The following is a 19,964-nucleotide window of genomic DNA, read 5'->3' as shown; positions in this document are numbered from 1 at the left end:
CCTAGTGGAGAAATAGAGACTTCACAAGTAAGGGCCTTGTAAATGATAATTAAGAATTCAATAGGTATGGTGAATGATCTTCATGTACATGAGACGCCAGATTAAAAAAAACACAGGTACTTTATATCACAATTCAATGCTTGAGATTAGGGAAAGGTTTCTAGTCCTCTTTTAGACATTTTTCTTTGAGAAAAAATGGTCAGCTGCTTTAAAATCCTTCCTGGAATTGGGAAGACTATAATGAAACAATGAAGCAAACACTCTTAAAAACGTCTTCAATTGTACTTACTAAAGGGAGCAAAATCACCTTCTATGGGCTGATCTTTAAAACACACACTAATGACACTGGTCCCTTGTGGTAGCAGGAGGTGCTGGTGACCATGAATTTCATCAGCTCTAGATCCTTGATGATTACATAGAGATAAGTGCTCCAGCAGGAAAGGGCATTGCAGAAATAGTTCAAGAAATATTTCTTTAGCCTTACACAAAAGAAGTATTCAATACATATCTGCTGATTTAGCTGGAAGACAGGAAATGCAGAATCTGAGATGCCAATGAATCTTGCCCTAGGCATACATTACCTTAATTGGATTATGTCCATATATTGCTTCAGGAGGGAATGAACTGAATAATGTTGGACAGAGGGGAGAGTTGCAAGGAAAGACAATGCATGTAGGCAGAAAATAACACATGTCTGCTGTTAACTTGTCTGGTGAAGGCAGTTTTCCCTATAGTTAGAACTCAGTTAAAAGTATTTCTGGCTTTTAGGAAAACTAGAATATATGTTGCTGTAGTTTAGGATAAGTGATTACTAATAAAAAGTGTACTATGTAGGTATGAAGTTTGGCTTTTTAATTTCTTATCATCAGATCCACAGGTAAGACACTTGTACAGTGATCATAATGTGCCAGTCATTGGGCAAATGGGAGATTGTTGGAACTTCAGCAGTTTTCAAGTTCACCTGTAAGAGATACTTCATGATGTGTGTCTTAAGAGACAGTATTTCTAATAGCTGCTAATTACTCACACTGATATGACACTCAGAAAGTTTAAATTGAGAAAGGTTGTTAAATTGTTTTGAAACTATACATCCTGTCTAAATAATACATACATGTGTTCCCTCAGGATTTTTGAAGACCCTTTTAAAGAATTCTGAAGTCACTGTTTTGATGATTCTTTCTCTGTTAGGATTTGTGATAGGACAACTGGCTCACAATTCTATTGAGGTAATGTATGTACAATAAATTAGTAAATTAGTAAAATGTGAACAGCTACTGAAAAAAATTCATCTGGTATTATACATTTTGAAAATGAAAAAAATATTTTTTTAAATATTTGGAAGTAAGGGAAATTTGATTGCATTTTTGGGTTCTTCATCCTCTGCCTTGGGAGCCTTGTTCTTATTTCCTTCCCCTGTCCATATATAGGCTTCATCTGTGCTACTGTCTGCAACACCTGTGGAGACTCTCACTCTCATTATCAAAGGCAGCTATAATTGTCATAAGGAAGCTCAATTGTTCTTTCCTAACTGCCAGATTCAATGCAAAACGCATCATACAATACATAATATAGATACAAAAAAAATTTTTATTACTCGATTTCAAATGCACAACGGTGTGATCAATAACAATTTGTCTCCATTCTTTTATTTTTTTAAAAAATGCAGATTATGCTTGTATCTGTCTAGGATTTTAAAAGCCTCTTGCTACTCTTCTGAAAACACCTGCATTACTACCAACATCTTTTGAGTGTTTACTATGCACCAGGCCTTCTTTAAAGTGTTTTGTATTTATTAGTTTATTAACTTATTATTTTTTCCAGTGAAATATGGAGCTTTTTATTTTTAAAAATGCGTTTTATTTGAGTAGAGTTGACGCACCATGTTACATTAGTTTCAGGTGTACAACATAGTGATTCAGCTTCTCTATATGTTATGCTGTGCTCAACTTAGTATTAATTCTTGAGTTAATTCATTCACCTTCACAGGAACCCAGCAGAGGTAGGTATTCTATCCTATTTTATGGATGAGGACACTGAGGCACGGGGGGGTAAATAATGAAGATTAAACTATTAGTTGAGTGTACACATTTTAGTGTACAACCTTCATGACTTATATATACAACATGTGCTATTATCTGTGTGTTATTTTTCTCTTCTTGACTCACTGGAGGCCTTTATTATTTTTTCTAAAGATTTATTTATTTACTTAAAGATTTATTTATTTATTTATCTGAGAGAAAGAGAGAGTGCAGAAAGTGGGAGGGGGAGACATTCTTCAAGCAGACTCCCCACTGAGCAGGGAGCCCAATCCAGGGCTTAATCCCACTACCTGGTGAGATCCCAACTGCAGCCAAAACCAAGAGTCAGATGCTCAACTGACTGAGCCACCTGGGGTACCCCAACTCACTGAAGGACTTCAAAATCCTAGGCAAATGTTTCTGAAATCACAAGTACCTGTGCAAGTTTTTCTTTTCTGTCTTAATGCAAATTAGAATAACTATCTAACAGTCAAACAAAAAATACTTATCCATGAATACCTTAAAGTCCTGTCAGGGTTCACCAGTGGCAGGGGTATCACTTTTGAAAACACTGATTACAATACTTACCACAAACGATGTTTGTGTAGCTCAAACTCACACAATCCTTTGGTGAATACAGGATTGTACATATAACTCATCTGGACAGTTGAGTCAAGAAATCAATACCCTCAGGACTGGCCTTGTAGATACTCCCTCATTAGTTGCAGATTGGAATATACTAAAATGTATTGATTGATATAACATCAATTTCTGATACCTTGAGAGTTACCTAATTCTAATTTCTGATACCTTAGAATGGCAGCGAACTAATTTATTATTTGTCTTTGTTAGTTTAGGTGCACAAAATTGTCTACCCTCTTCTGAAAACACCAAGTTATTCACTTTATTGCTATTTTTCACCTATGATTATATTTATGGCTGCTTTGGATGTGGACTTTTGTATACTCAAGAATGTGTTTTGGCAGGTAAGAACACATTTAAAAAAATTATGGTCAATCTTGATTATTTATGTTAGCAGAAAATGTTTGTCTATAAAGAAGATTGATAATTCACAAATCTCACAGTTCTGTGGAACCACTAATTAAAAGGGAATTGATGGGGAGAGAGAAGGAATAAATATTTGCTGAGTGACCACTGTGATTAGGCGCTGTGTAAATATCTCCATTTTATATATAAACAAATTGCAGTTCAGAGGTCACAAACAAGGCTAATAAATGGGAGAAACTGGATTCTAACCCCACATCTGACTTCATCTCAACTATATCTAGATTTGCCCATTGTCACTGCTAAGATTGTTTTATTGGTGGCTTCTCTTTTTCTTAATCGTGCTTGCCAGATGATTTTTTTTCTTTCAGAAAACATTTTATTTTCTTTAGTTTTATTCTGTGCTTTTTCCTTACATCTTGAGTTAGATATTAGTTGATTGATTTTTAGCTTTATTTTTTTGTATTTTGTACATTTAAGGTTTTAATTTTTTTTGTAAGTACTCTTTTAGCTTCACCCATGTTTTGATTTTAGTACTTTTTGTTTTTGTTTTTTTCTTAGAGAGAGAGAGGGTGCAGGGGAGGGCCAGAGAAAGAATCTTAAGCAGGCTCCTATGCCCAGCACACAGTCACAAGGGGCTCAGTCTCCCAAACCTGAGATCATGACCTGAGCCTAAATCAAGAGTCAGACACTTAACCAACTGAGCCATCTAGGCCTCCCATGATTTTTAGTGTTTTCATTATCATCCTGGACCTACCTAAAATTTTTACTATACTTTTTTCTTTGACCCATTATTTTTTCCCCATGTGTGGAAGAATTTTATTTGTTTTATTTATTTATTTATTATTGGAATATAGTTGACACACAATATTATATTAATTTCAGGTGTATATCCTAGTGATTTGACAATTATATACATATGAAATGCCCACCATCATGAATGTAGTCACCATCTGTCATCATAAAAACTTATTACAATATTAATGACCATATTCCCTATGCTGTACTTTTATCCCTGTGGCTTATTTACCTTATAACTGAAAGTTTGTACCTCTTAGGCCACTTTTATTATTTTGCCCATCCTCCATTTCTTTTTCCTCTGGCAACCATCAGTTTGTTTTCTGTATTTCTGAGTCTGTTTCTGTTTTATGTTTATTTATTTTGGTTTCTTTTTTTATTTTTTTTATTTTTTATTTTTTTATTTTTATTTTTTTGGTTTTTTTGGTTTCTTTTTTTAGATGCCACTGTAAATGAAGTCATATGGTATTTGTCTTTTTCTCCTTTTTATAGTTATATATTTTTATTTTTTAAAATTTTATTTAAATTCATTTAATTAACATATAATGTATTATTGGTTTCAGAGCTAGAGGTCAGTGATTCATCAGTTGCATATAACACCCAGTGCTCATTACATCACATGTCTTCCTTAATGTCCGGTCACCCAGTTACCCCTCCCTCCACCAGCAACCCTCAGTTTGTTTCCTATGATTAAGAGTCTCTTATGGTTTGTTGGCCTCTCTAATTTTGTCTTGTTTTATTTTTTCCTCTCTTCCCCTATGATCCTCTGTTTTGTTTCTTAAATTCCATTTATGGGTGAAATCATATGATAATTGTCTTTCTCTGACTGACTTGTTTTGCTTAGCATAATATCCTCTAGTTCCATCCATATCACTGCAAATGTCTTTTTTTGATGGCTGAGTAATATTCTATTATACTATATAGGCCGCATATTCTTTATCCATCTGTTGATGGGCATCTGGGCTCTTTCCATAGTTCAGCTATGGGGACTGCTGCTATAAACATTGGGATGCAGGTGCCCCTTAGGATCACTACATTTGTACCTTTGGGATAAATACTCAGTAGTGCAATTGCTGGGTCATAGAGTAGTTCTATTTTCAACTTTTTGAGGAGCCTCCATATTGTTTTCCAGAGTGGCTGCACCAGCTTGAATTCCCACCAACATTGTAAGAGGGTCCCCCTTTCTCTGCATCCTTGACTGCATCCTGTTGTTTCCTGACTTGATAACTGTAGCCATTCTGAGTGGTGTGAAGTATTATTTCACTGTGCTTTTGATTTGTATTTCCCTGAAGCCAAGTGATGTTGAACATTTTTTCACGTGTCTGTTGGCCATTTGCATGTCTTCTTTAGAGAAATATCTGTTCATGTTTTCTGCCCATTTCTTGATTGGGTTATTTGTTCTTTGGATGTTGAGTTTGATAAGTTCTTTATAGATTTTGGATACTAGCCCTTTATCTGCTATGTCATTTGCAACTGTCTTCTCCCGTTCTGTCTTTTAGTTGTCTTTTGGTTCTGTTGACTGTTTCCTTTGCTGTGCAAAAGCTTTTTATCTTGATGAAGTTCCAATTGTTCATTTTTGCTTTTGTTTTTCTTGCCTTTGGAAACATGTCTAGCGAGAAGTTGCTGTGGCTGAGGTCAAAGTGGTTGCTCCCTGTGCTCTCCTCTAGGATTTTGATGGATTCCTATCTCATATTTAGGTCTTTCATCCATTTTGAGTCTATTTTTGTATATGGTGTGAGGAAATGGTCCAGTTTAATTCTTTGCTTTGGCTGTCCAATTTTCCCAGCACCATTTGTTAAAGAGACTGGTTTTTTTTCCATTGGATACTCTTTCCTGCTTTGTTGAAGATTAGTTGACCGTGGAGTTGAGGGTCCATTTCTGAGTTCTCTATTTTGTTCTATTGTGGAATGTATCTATGTGGTTTTCCTTTTCATTGTGTTTTCCTCAACTTCTTTCATGAGTATTCTATAGTTTTCTGAGTACAGATCTTTTGCCTCCTTGGTTAGGTTCATTCCTAGGTATCTTATGGTTTTGTGTGCAATTATAAATGGGATTGGCTCCTTAATTTATCTTTCTTTTTTTTTTTTAAGATTTTATTTATTCATTCATGAGAGACACAGAAAAAGAGAGAGGCAGAGACATAGGCAGAGGGAAAAGCAGGCTCCACACAGGGAACCTATGTTGGATGTGATCCTGGGACTCCAGGATCACACCCCGAGCCGAAGGCAGGCCCTAAACCGATGAGGCACCCAGGGATCCCCAATTTCTCTTTCTTTTGTCTCATTATTAGTGTATAGAAATGCAACTGATTTCTGTGCATTGATTTTATATCCTGCACTTTGCTGAATTCCTGCATGAGTTCTAGCAGTTTTGGGTTTTTTCATATAAAGTATTATGCCATCTGCAAAGAGTGAGAAGTTGACTTCTTCTTTGCTGATTTGGATGCCTTTTATTTCTTTTTGTTGTCTGATTGCTGAGGGTAGGGCTTCTAGTACTCTGTGGAACAGCAGTGGTGATAATGGACATCCCTGCCTATTCCTGACCTTGGAGGGGAAGCCTTCAGTTTTTTCCCCATTGAGAATGATAATTGCTTGGGCTTCTCATAGATGGCTTTTATGATATTAAGGTATGTTCACTCTATCCTTACACTTTGAAGAGTTCTAATAAAAAAAGGATGTTGTACTTTGTCAAATGCTTTTTCTGCATCTATTGGTAGCATCATGTGGTTCTTATCTTTTCTTTTATTAATGCAGATGTTGAACCACCCTTGCAGCCCCAGAATAAATCCCATTTGGTTGTGGTGAATAGTCCTTCTAATGTACTGTTGGATCCTATTGGGTAGTATTTTGTTGAGAAATTTTTTAAAAAGATTTTATTTATTCATGAGAGACACACACAGAGAGGCAGAGACATAGGCAGAGAGAGAAACAGACTCCCTGTGGAGAGCCTGATGTGGGACTCAATCCCAGGACCCCAGGATCACCACCTGAGCCAAAGCAGACACTCAACCACTGAGCCACCCAGGCGCCCCTTTGGTGAGAATTTTTGCATCCATATTGATCATGGATATTGGTCTGTAATTCTCCTTTTTGGTGGGGTCTTTGTCTGGTTTTGAGATCAAGGTAATGCTGACCTCATAGAGCATGCTTGTAAGTTTTCCTTCCATTTCAATTTTTTGAACAGCTTCCAAAGAATAGGTATTAATTCTTCTTCCTCTTCTTCTTCCTCCTCCTCCTCCTCTTTTTCTTCTTTCTTCTTTTTCTTCTTTCTTCTTTCTTCCTTCTTCCTTCTTTCTTCTTTCTTCCTTCTTCCTTCTTTCTTCTTTCTTTTCTTCTTTCTTCTTCTTCTTCTTCTTCTTCTTCTTCTTCTTCTTCTTCTTCTTCTTCTTCTTCTTCTTCTTCTTCTTTTTTTTGAGGTATTAATTCTTCTTTAAATCTTTGGTAGAATTCCCCTGGGAAGACATCTGGTCCTGCACTCTTGTTTGTTGGGAGTTTTTTGATTACTACTTCAGTTTCCTTGCTGATTATTGGTCTGTTCAGATTTTTTACTTCTTCCTGATTCCGTTTTGGTAGTTTATATATCTCTAGGAATGCATCCATTTCTTCCAGATTGCCTAATTTGTTAGCATATAGTTGCTTATAATATGCCTTATAATTATTTATATTTCTTCAGTGTTGGTTGTGATCTCTCCTCTTTTATTCACGATTTTATTTCTTTGGGTCCTTTATCTTTTCTTTTTTATAAGTCTGGCCAGGGGTTTATCAATCTTATTAATTCATTTAAAGAACCAGCTCTTAGTTTCATTGATTTGTTCTACTGTTCTTCTGGCTTCTATTTCATTGATTTCTGCTCTAATTTTTATTATTTCTCTTCTGCTGCTTTATTTGCTGTTCTTTCTCCAGCTCCTTTAGGTGTAAGGTTAGAACTTTGAGAACTTTTGTGAGCTTTTGAGAGCTTTTGTGTTTCTTGAGAAAGGCTTGTATTGCTATATACTTCCCTCTTAAGACCACTTCATCCCAAAAATTTTGAAGAGTTGTGCCTTCATTTTCATTTATTTCAGTGAATTTTTTTTTAATTCTTTAATTTTCTGGTTGACTCATTCATTCTTTGGTAGGATGCTCTTTAGCCTCCATTATTTGAGTTCTTTCCGAATTTCCCCTTGTGATTGAGTTCCAGTTTCAAAGCATTGTGGTCCAAAAATATGTGGGAATAATCCTAGTTTTTTGGTATCAGTTGAGACCTGATTTGTGATCCAGTATGTGATCTATTCTGGAGAATGTTCCATGTGCACTTGAGAAGAATGGTATTCTATTGCTTTAGGATGGAATATTCTGAATATATCTGTTGAGTCCATCTGGTCCAGTGTGTCATTCAAAGCCCTTGTTTCATTGTTGATCCTTCTGTATGATTCAAAGGTATGACGAATGGTTCTTTACTCCCTCACTTTCAATTTGGAGGTGTCTTTTGGTCTAAAATGAGTCTCTTGCAGACAACATATCAATGGTCTTGCTTTTTTTATTCAGTCTGATACCCTGTGTTTTTTGATTGGGGCATTAAGCCCGTTTACATTCAGAATAACTATTGAACAATATGAATTTAATCCCATTGTATTGCCTGTAAAGTTAGTGTTTCTGTATATTGTCTCTTTTCCTTTCTGGTCTATTTTACTTTGGGGCTCTCTCTTTGCTTAAAGGATCTCTTTTTAATATTTCTTGTAGGGCTGGCTGGGCTATCACAAATTCTTTATTTTGTTTGTCCTGGAAGCTTTTTATCTCTCCTTCTATTTTGAATGACATCATAGATGGATAAAGTATTCTTGGCTGCATACTTTTGTCACTTAGCATCTGGATATATTATGCCAGTCCTTTCTAGCCTGCCAGAACTCTGTGGATAGATCTGCTGCTAGTCTAATGTTTCTACCCTTGTAGGTTACAGACTTCTTGTCCCAAGCTGCTTTCAGGATTTTCTCTTTGTCTCGGAGATTTGGAAGTTTTACTATTCTATGTTGACCTACTTTTATTGATTTTGGGGGGGGGGGGGGGGGGCTGCTCTCTGTGCCTCCTCCTGGACTTGAATGCCTGTTTTCTTCCCCATATTAGGAAAATTCTCTGCTATAATTTGCTCCAATATAACTTCTGCTTTTCTCTCTCCTTCCTCTTCTTCTGGGATCCCAATTATTCTAATATTGTTTTGCTTTATGGTATCAATTATCTCTTGAATTCTCTCCTCATGATCCAGTGGTTGTTTACTCTCTTTTTCTCAGCTTCTTAATTCTCCATCATTTTGTTTTCTGTATCACAAATCTCATTTCTGCCTCATTTATTTTAGCAGTTAGAGCCTCCATTTTTTATTGCATCTCATTAATAGCCTTTTTTATTTTGACTTGGTTAGATTTTAGTTTTTTTTATTTCTCCAGAAAGGGGTTCTCTGGTGTCTTCCATGCTTTTTTCAATCCTGCTGGTATCTTTATAATCATTTTTCTGAACTCTAGTTCTAGCATCTTACTCATGTCCATACTTATTAGGTCCCTGGCACTTAGTACTGCCTCTTGTTCTCTTATCTGAGGTGAGTTTTTCCATCTTGTCATTCTGCCCAGAGAAGACTAGATAAATGAGGGAACAAATACTAAAATGACAACAACGACCCCAGAGAAATATGCACTAAATACATCAGAAGAGACTCGAAAGTGAAAAAAGAAAAAAAAAGAGAGAGAGAGAGAGAATATAATCAGACAGGTGAATAGAGCAATAAACTGGATCCTGTGTATATTTGGTTCATTTATTAGAAAACTAGATCTCAAAATTGTAATGAAAGAAAAAATTCTATGTACAAAAAATTTAAATACAATGAAAGGATAGAATATAACTGTAAAAATGAAAGTTAAAAGACACACAAAAAAGAAGGAATATAAACAGACACATGAACAGAACAGAGCAATACACTATAACTTGAGTGTGTTTTTGTCAGTTTGCTAGAAGAAACTACATCTCAAAATTATAAAGAAATAAAAACATATATATACAAAAAATACATTGATAGATGTAACTGTGAAGATGAAAATTAATGAAGACTTTAACAAAACAGAAAAAACAAAAGAAAGAAGAAAGGAGGAGGAGGAGGAGGAGGAGAAGGAAGAGAAAAAAAATGCAGATATGATCAGACAAGTTAAGGAAATAGAGCCATACACTAGATGCTGGGTGTATTCTGGCCTGTTTTTGAGAAGAAACTTCATCCCACAATTGTAAAGAAAGAAAAACATACATATGCAAGATAAAATTAAATACAATGAAAGGGTAGAATGTAACTGTAAAAACTAAAATTAAAAAAGATTTTTAAAAAAGAATTGATAAAATAAGAAATTGGTTGAAAAAGGAAGAGAAAAAAATTAAAATTGAAAACTAAAGAATCGTGGGGGGAAAATCCATGAATTCTATGTTATATTCCTCTAGCGCTGGAGTTTTGCTGTTCTCAATGTTACAGACTTGGTCTTGGCTGGATGTTCTTGCTAAACTGGGGGAGGGGTCTGTTGCACTGATTGTCAGGTGTCTTTGCCCTGGGTGGAATTGCATCACCCACACCAGGAGGCCAGGCTAAGTAATCTGCTCCGGATTGTTCTAGTTGGTTTTTGTTCCCTGAAAGCTTTACACACTGCTTTAGAGGATGAGAATGAAAATGGCAGCCTCCCAATCTCCAGCCCTGGAGGCAAAAACTCGGGCCTCACTCTTCAGTGCGCTCTCAGGGAAAAGCAGTCAATCACTCCTGTCCCCCTGGACTCCGTCTCCACTCTGTGCTCACCCAGCCTGTGACCCAGTGTGTCATCTCAGGCATGCAACCCGTTTGGGGCCCCCAAACCCTGTAGTCTCCTGCAGTGGGCTCCCATACCACTCCTCCCAGGGGAGAAAGGGGGGCCTCCTGGGTTCTGCTGTTGGCTGGGCCCCTGTTCAAGGAGTGGTCATGCTGACTGGGTGGGGGTTCATGGTTTATGGCAACCCCAAGCTGAGAGCCCACTCCTGGGCTCCCAGATTGAGGCTGGTTTACCCGTTCCAATGCCTGGGAACTCTGCCACACTCAGGCACCCCTGGTCTTCCTGTGACCCCAGGGATCCTGAGATCACACTGGGCCACCTGGGTTTTGTCCTTGCTTCCTTGCCTGAGCCCCTTTCAGGCAGGGAGATCCCTCACAGGAGCAGACTTCTAAAAGTTCTAATTTTGCCCTCTGCGGCTCAATCCCTTTTCAGCAGGTGGCTGCCTGAGGCTCCCCCACCCAACCCGTGGTTTATCTTCCCATAGATTGCCTCAGATTCACTTCTCCACATCTCCTACATTGTTGCAGAAAGTGGTTGCTTTTTTATTTGTAGAGTTGTGGCTATTTTTTTCTTAGATTTCTGGTTGAGTTCTCAGGTATTCAGAATAATTTAATAGCTATCTTGGTGAATTCCTGGGACAAGACAATACTAAGGTCTTCTACTCCTCTGTCGTCGTGGACCCTCTTGGTATTTTTCTTTTTATGACTGACTTATTTCACTTAGCACAATACCCTCTAATTTCATCTATGTTGTTGCAAATGGCAAAATTTCATTTTTTTGAATTTTCATTTCAAATTCATTTTTCGTTTGCCAAAAATGGCAAATTTCATATATTTGCCACATCTTTATCCATTCTTCTGTTGATGGGCACTTCAGTTGCTCCCGTATCTTGGTTATTGTAAATAATGCTGCAATAAACAAGGACACATATATCTTTCTGAATTAGTGTTTTGTTTTCTTTGGATAAATACCTAGAAGTGGGATTACTGAATTTTATGTTACTTCTAGTTTTAGTTTTTTGAGGAATCTCCATATCGTTTCCACACTGGCTGTATCAGCTTAAATTCTCACCAACAGTATATGAGGGTCCCTCTTCTTAATATCCTTGTCAACCCTTGTCACTTCTTGTCTTTTTGATACTAGCCATTCTGACTGGTGTTAGGTGACATCTCATTGTGGTTTTGATTTGCATTTCCTTGATGATTTGTTATGTTGAACATCTTTTCATGTGTCTGTTGGTCATCCATATGTCTTCTTTGGAAAAATGGTCCTGTGCCCATTTTTAATTGGATTACTAGCTTCTTAACCTATTAATTACTTAGAAGTTACCTTAAAATTTCCAAATATGGCTTTTTATTATTATTTGTTTTATCACATTGTGACCAGAGAATGTGTTTTGTATAATGATTCTTGTGATTTGTGGAGATTTGCTTAGTGGCCTAATACTTCAGTTTTCCAAAATGGTCTGTTTGCTTTACAAGAATATATATTCTCTAATATTGAGTACAGGGATCTAAATTTGTTCAGTAGATTATTTTGCATATTATGAAGTTTGAACTTCTATATTTTTGCCAGTATTGTTTTTCAACTTAATATAACAAGCTTCCATGATAAGTATCATTTTTTCTTTGTGATTCTGCCAGTTTTTACTTTGTATAAATAGAAACTATTATTAAGAGCCTACAAGTAGTTATTTTCCTAGTTAATTTTTTCCTCATTATTTAGTTTTCCCTTTATCTCAACTAATGCTTTTTGCCTTCAATTTCATCTGGTATTACTATAGTCATTCCAGTTTTCTTTTGCTTAGTATTTTCCTGCTACAATTTTCTCATTCTTCCACCTTCAAGATTTTGGTGGTCTTAGGTTTAGATATTTTTTTGGTAACATATACTTAGATTTTGTTATTTTGTTATTTGAGAATCTCTGCTACATGAAAAACTAGTTTAGTATTTATTGTGATTAAAAATAGATTTAGAGGGATCCCTGGGTGGCTCAGCGGTTTAGTGCCTGCCTTTGGCCCAGGGCACGATCCTGGAGTCCCAGGATCGAGTCCCGCGTCGGGTTCCCGGCATGGAGCCTGCTTCTCCCTCACCTGTGTCTCTGCCTCTCTCTCTCTCTCTCTCCCTTTGTCTCTCTCTATCATGAACAAATAAATAAATAAATCTTTAAAAAAATAGATTTAGAAAAAAATAAAATAAATAAAAATAGATTTAGGAGGACAAAATATTTTTAAAAGATTTGAGGCACCAAGGAAGATATATGGACAGAAAATAGCATTTGGAAATATGCTCAACACCATAAGTCATTGGAGAAATTAAAAGCATGGTGATATGTACCACTACATATCTACTGGAATGGTAATAGCAGCAACAGTAACAAGCCTGATAATACCAAGTGCTGGTAAGAATGCAGTGAGAATTCAAAATGGTACAGCCACTTTGGAAAACAGTTTAGGAGTTTTTTTTAAAAAGTTAAACATAAAAAAAAAAAAACATATACTTGCTCCATGACCCAGCAATTCCACTTCTGTGTATTTACTGAAACAAAATGAAAGTTTATGTTTACACTAAAACCTGTGTGAATCTTTTTTATAGCTGCCTTATTCATAATCTGTAAAGTCTAGGAACAACTTAAATGCTCCTCAGCTCATGAATGAATAAACAAATTGTGACACATCTTACAAAGGAATATTATCCAGCAATGAAAAAGGAGCATTAACAGGCACAACATAGAAGAATTCCAGATGCCTTTATGTTAAGAGAAGGAAACCAGACTCAAAAGGCTACCTATGTATAATTCCATTCATAGACCTTCCTTCTAGCAAAGGCAAAACAGTAGGTTTGGAGAACAGATCATTTGTTGCCAGAGACTGGGGACAGGGAAACAAATTAACTACAAAGGTGAAGCATGAGGACATTTTAAAGAAAGATTTATTTATTTATTTATTTATTTATTTATTTATTTATTTATTTAGAGAGACAGAGACAGAGACAGTGACAGAGAGACGGTTGGGGCAGAGGGAGAAAGAGAGTCTTAAGCAGACTCCACACTGAGCATGGAGCCCAATGTGGGGCTCAGTCTCATGACTGTGAGATCACAACCTGAGCTGAAACCAAGAGCTGGACACTTTAATAAACTGTGCCACCCAGGTGCCCTGAGGACATTTTTTGAGTGATCTGTTTTGTATCTTAATTGTGGTCATGGTTACATGACTGTATCTGCCAAAATTTATAAAACTCTACATCAAAAGAATGAATTTCACTGAATATAAATTAAAAATAACTTTAAAAAAGTCAAAAGAAATATATTTAAATTTGTTTCTCAATTTTGTACTTTGCATTTACCATGCTTTTCCTTTGCTTCTCATTCTTTCTTTCCTTCTTAAGTTGGTTCAGTTGTCTTTATCCTTTAATTCCTTTTTCTTGTTTAAAAGTTTTATATTCAATTTCTATTTTTTTAAGATTGTATCTATTTATTCATGAGAGTCACACAGAGAGAGGCACAGATAGGCAGAGGGAGAAGCAGGCTCCTCACAAGGAGCCTGATGTGGGACTCGATCCCAGACCCAGGGATCATGCCCTGCGCCAAAGGCAGACACCCAACTGCTGAGCCACCCAGGCATCCCTCAATTTCTACTTTTGAGGCAGACACTACCACTAATTGCCCATCTGATATGCATTCTCCCTTTCTTTCTCATTAACAGAAACTTACTAGATTTTGCTTGGTAGGGTAGTGGGCCCAGTGTGAATTATTTTATTTCTCATCAAGTGGTAGCTGTGTAGCCTCAGAAAAGAGTGTGGCTAATGAAGTATATACAAACCTCTGTTGAATAAAGCTTCTAGAAAGCTCTTAATAAGAGGGCCAAATCAGCTAGCATGTGCTTTTTGCCCTTTGTTTTACATCTTTTTCTGCCTGCAGCCCTGGAGATCAACACTGAGGAAACACAAAAGCAGGAAAAATTTGCATTCCATTTTAAGAACATTTTGATATTGGGAACTATTAAGCTGGACTAGCAACAAGAAAGATTGTGAATTGTTCTTATAACAATAAGATTCTCTTTTGTTAGGAAGGGATGGTTTCTTTCAGGCAGGTAATCTAGAATACCTTTTAAAGTTATTTTTCAGAGTAATTTCAGAGTTACATATAAAATATGTAAGTAAGATCTGATTCTTCTATAAGTAAATGCAGTCATGCCATCTTTAATGTTAAATCTAATACTGTGCTATGAATTGGTTTCACAGGTCTTGCTAATAGGATTAGTTAGCTTTCTTATGACATTCATCATACTTGGATATGTGGTTCTGAAATTCAATAAAGATTTGTGGGATTTGCAGTCTTCCATACTCTTTAGCATGATCATTGGCATGACAGATCCTGTTCATTCTGTGAATTCACTGAAAAATATTGGTATGTCAGATTTATTTCTTTTTCTTACACTGAAAATAAAAGGATAAATTATTTTCTTTTGATCTGGGTTTTTTTTTTTTTTGCATGATTTGTGCATGATTTGTGCGGAATAGATATTTATGCTACTTTTCTTGCAGATGGGGCATTGGTTGACTTGAAAGATGCAATGCAAATAAGGCGACCCAAGATCTGGGATAAATAATGCCAATTATAATCTCAATGGATTTTTTATTTTTTAAAAATTATTTATTTATTTATTTATTTATTTATTTATTTATTTATTTATTTGAGAGAGTGAGCACAAGTGGGGTGAGGGAGAGGGAGAAGCAGACTCCACACTAAGCAGGAGCCCCATGCAGGGCTTGATCCCAGGACTCGATTGCAGGACTCCAGGATCATGAACTGAGCCGAAGGCAGACACTACCAGTGGAGCCACTCAGGCACCCTTAAACGGATTTTTTTTTTCTTTTTTTTTGATGTAGTCCCAACAGTTTATTTTTGCTTTTATTTCCCTTGCCCAAGGATATGTACACATAAATATGTTGCTGAGGCCAATGTCCAAGAGATTACTGCCTATGCTTTCTTTTAGAAGTTTCATGGTTTCATATCTCACATTTAGGTCTTTAGGTTCAAGTTTTACAGTACACTGGAACCATCCCCTCTGAACCACTTACTACAGAGCAGTGTCCAGCTTTTTCAACAGTGTTATCCAAAGAATCATTCTGCAGTGATAGAAATATTCTATATCTCTGCTTTCTGTTAAGATAGCCACTAACTGCTCGTGACTTTTGAGCATTTGAAATGTGGATCATATGACCAAGAAGATGAAATTTTAATTTTGTTTATTTCTAATTAATCTAAATCTAAATAGCCATGTGGGGCTAATGGCTGCCATATTGGATAGAACCGTTTTACAAAAAAAAAGCTGAGCAAGTCACTTCCCTACTTAAATCCCACCAACAGTTTCCAATGACCTTTCAAATAAGGTTTAAAGTCCTCAGTTTGATATTCAAAGACAAGCTGACCCCTACCCCATTACTTGCTCCCTGTAACCCCAGTTTACTTGGTCTTTTTTTTGTTCCTGTGACATACTATGTTCCTTCCACCTTCCAAGAGCTGATTCAGGTTGCTCTCTCTGCCAGGAAAGTTCTCTCCATCCTCACCCAATACTCTTCTTACATCCTCCACTTCTCTGGCCAAAGCCTATTCATTTCTTAAGTCTCTTTCTCTTATTGATGCCACTTACCCATTCATTTAGCAAATATTTGTTGAATTCCAACTATGGGCCAGGTATCATGCTAATGAGTGAGAGTAAAGGCAATAGAACAAGAAGAAAAGTAGGTAATAAAAATTAGCATTCTTATTCCATTCCACTGAATTCTAAGTGTCAAGGTAGAAACTCTGTCCTATCCCCAGGGAAACTTTTCCAAGACTCTGCTACCTCTTGTTAGAACTGCCTCCCTTTTGATGTGCACTCTCACTATTACTATTACTGAAAGTCTTAGCCTCAGTAATCAGACAACAAAAAGAAACAAAAGGCATCTAAATCAGCAAGGAAGAAACCAAACTTTCATTCTTTCCAGATAACATGATAGTCTACGTAGAAAATCCAAAAGACTCCACCAAAAAAATTGCTAGAACTAATGCATGAGTTTAGTGAAGTTGTAGGATATAAAACCAATGTACAGAAATCTGTTGCATTTCTATATACCAATAATGAAGCAGAAGAAAAAGAAATAAAGGAATTAATCCCATTTGCAATTGCACCAAAAAATCATAAGATACCTAGGAATGAGCCTAACTAAAGAGTTAAAATATCTGTGTTCTGAAAACTGTAGAACACTTATGAAGGTAATTGAAGAGAATACAAAGAAATGGAAAAACATTCCATGCTCATGGACTAGAAGAACAAACATTGTTAAAATGTTTATACTTCCCCAAACAATCTACACATGTAATGCAGTCTGGATCAAAATAACACCAGCGTTTTTCACAGAGCTAGAACAAACAATCTAAAATTTGTATGGAACCACAAAAGACTCCAATTAGCTAAAGCAATCCTGAAAAAGAAGAATAAAACTGGAGGCATTTCAATTCCAGATTTCAAGCTATATTACAAAACTGTAGTCACCAAGACACTATGGTTCTAGCACAAAACCAGACACATGGATCAATTGAACAGAATAAAGAACCCAGAATTAGGCCTACAAGTATATGATCAACCAATCTTCAACAAAACAGGAAAGAATATCTAATGGAAAAAAAGACAGTCTCTTTAACAAATGGTGTTGAGAAAACTGGACAGCAACGTGCAAAAGAATGAAACTGGACCACTTTCTTACATCCTATACAAAAACAACTTCAAAATGGCTGAAATACATAAATGTGAGGAAACCATTGAGATCCTAGAGGAGAACACAGGCAGCAACCTCTTTGACTTTAGCCATAGGAACTTCTTACTAGACACATCACCAGGGGCAAGGCAAACAAAAGCAAAAATGAACTATTGAGACTTCATCAAGATTAAAACCTTTTGCACAGCAAAGATAACAATCATAGCAACATTATCAACAATAGCTAAACTATTATAGACTCCAAATGTTCATCAATTGATGAATGGATAAAGAAGAGGTGGTATATGTATACAATGGAATATTACTCAGCCATCAAAAAGAATGAAACCTTGCCATTTGCAATAATGTAGATGGAGCTAGAGTGTATTATGCTAAGTGCAATAAGTCAGTTGGAGAAAGACAAATATCATATGATCTCACTCATATGTGGAATTTAAGAAAGAAAACAGTTGAACACATGGGAAGGGGGGTAAGGGAGAGAGGGATATAAACCATAAGAGACACTTAACAATATAGAACATACTAAGGGCTGATGGAGGGAGGTGAGTCGGAGGATGGGATAGATTGGTGAAGGGTATTAAGAAGGGCACTTGTGATGAGTCCTGGGTGTTGTATGTAAGTGGTGAATCCAGTTCTCCAGAAACCAAAATTGCACTGTATATTAGGTAAGTAAAATTTAAATTAAAACAACAACAACAACAACACCCCCCCACACACATTTACTTTAAAAAGAAAGAAAGAAAAAAAGCACTACCTCCCTTTTGGACTAGCTAACCTTAAGCGGGTAGTGGAAAGGTGTATAGTTTATTTAAAAGAAATGGGTAAAAAAAAAAAAAGAAATGGGTAAGAATATAATTTGGCAAACATGTTCAATAATAGTTTATTCCCAAGAGACTTTCAGGTCTTGCAGTACTTCCCCTTTTATTTGGTAACAGATAATTTCACTCTAAAATATCCCCCTGATTCATGTTTTATTAGCAGTAGTAAAAACATGAAATGATTAGATGCTATGGTTTCTGTTTTTGACTCAGAAATATTTTCCTAACCAATTTGAAGGTATTGTTTATAGTTAGTGAAAATATATTGCCTTATGATTGGAATGGGAAACCTCTAAACTTGCCAGCAAGTGGAATTACCAATTTTACACCACCCATTTATATTTGCAGTTGGGAAAATGTAAGTTTTAAGACACTTTTGGTGGTGATATCCTAAATTGTCATATTTCTCAAAGAGTCTAATCCTGTCCTCTTTTCTAAGTACAATTTTTATCCTATTTTTCCTTCATCTGCCTTTCTTTTTTAGCCATTTGTATTGGCCAGTTGTTTTATTCACCTCATTTTTTCCTGTTCCCTTTTCTGAATCTCTTGACTATAAGTGGCTATAGTAAACTATAAACTTTATTGCAGTTTCTACATTCAACTTTTTCAAAAAGGAAGTGTAATAGAAAGTTTTCTATTTCTTTAAAAGAAAACTAGTAAAGGTATTTAGCTCTTAGTTAATATTTTCCTTAAATCAGTAATGCTCAAGGTGATATGTGGATTCTGGATCCAATAACATTTTTTCCTAGGAAGACAAATTTGACTCATTTTTAGGGGGGAATATCATTCTTGCTTATTTATGGTGTTTGCAGAGTCACCATTTAGGCTCTATATTGTCCTTTCTTCAAAACAGTTTATTTCTAATTGTCATAACACATTAATTTTTTAAGGAAAAATATTTTTTGCTATATGTCTAAAATTATCATAATATACAAAACTACAGTTCCTACAATGTAAATAGTGCTTCTTTTGATGTGGTGCCCTATGCAATGCATCAGTCTCGGTGTCCTGACCCACTGAAAAATTAGTGGGGGTTCACATGTGAATGAAAAGGAACTTGTCTATTCATAACTTGCTTGAAAAGAATGCATTGGGCTCACACAGTTTTTTACTTTAAAACAAATCTGGAGGGACATCTGGATTGCTCAGTTGTTGAGCATCTGCCTTTGGTGCAGGGCATGATCCCAGGTCTGGGAATTGAGTCCCATATCAGGCTCCCTGCAAGGAGCCTGCTTCTCTCTCTGTCTGTGTCTCTGCCTCTCTCTCTCTGTGTCTCTCATGAGTAAATAAACAAACTATTAAAAAAAATAAAACAAATCTGGAATGGGATCTTTTAAAGGAAGAAAATACAAAGTTATAGTGTAATCTCAATTGAGGAAAAAGTTTATAAGCTTAGAAAAAAAAGACCTCAACATTAAGGTTGTATCTGAGTTGTGAAATTGCATGGGCTTTGTTTTGTTTTGTTTGTTTTGTTTTATTCTTTCTTTTTTCCAAATTTTAAAATGAATCAGAGAATATAAGTTAGTTCCACATTAAGCCAATAAAGAATGAGAGAGTAATTCTTGTGGTATTTTGCCATTAAAAACAACTAAAGTCAAATTCAAAGCTTCATATTTCAGACCTTGTATTTTACTTGTTCCTGGTTGACTCACTGAATTTGAGGGAAATGTGAAAGAATTTCTTGACCAGCTGAAGCCAAAATCCTGTTAGCTCTAAACCTGCTTAACCAGTATTTTTGTGCCTTCCATCACAGTCAAAG

General features: G+C 36.0%; 1 protein-coding gene across 1 annotated transcript in view; it reads left to right on the top strand.

Annotated features, from left to right (window-relative positions):
* Positions 1–19,964, top strand: part of SLC9C2 (solute carrier family 9 member C2 (putative)) — a 98,515-nt gene that overhangs the window by 701 nt on the left and 77,850 nt on the right. Inside the window, exons 2-4 of the mRNA XM_026001276.2 lie at positions 1,126–1,226; positions 2,876–3,004; positions 14,868–15,033. Of these exons, the coding sequence (XP_025857061.1) occupies positions 1,126–1,226; positions 2,876–3,004; positions 14,868–15,033 (396 nt within the window). The remainder of the gene's footprint in view (positions 1–1,125; positions 1,227–2,875; positions 3,005–14,867; positions 15,034–19,964) is intronic.

Source organism: Vulpes vulpes, chromosome 13 (assembly GCF_048418805.1).
Source record: "Vulpes vulpes isolate BD-2025 chromosome 13, VulVul3, whole genome shotgun sequence".
NCBI lineage: Eukaryota > Metazoa > Chordata > Mammalia > Carnivora > Canidae > Vulpes > Vulpes vulpes.
This window is presented reverse-complemented; position numbering and strand designations above follow the sequence as displayed.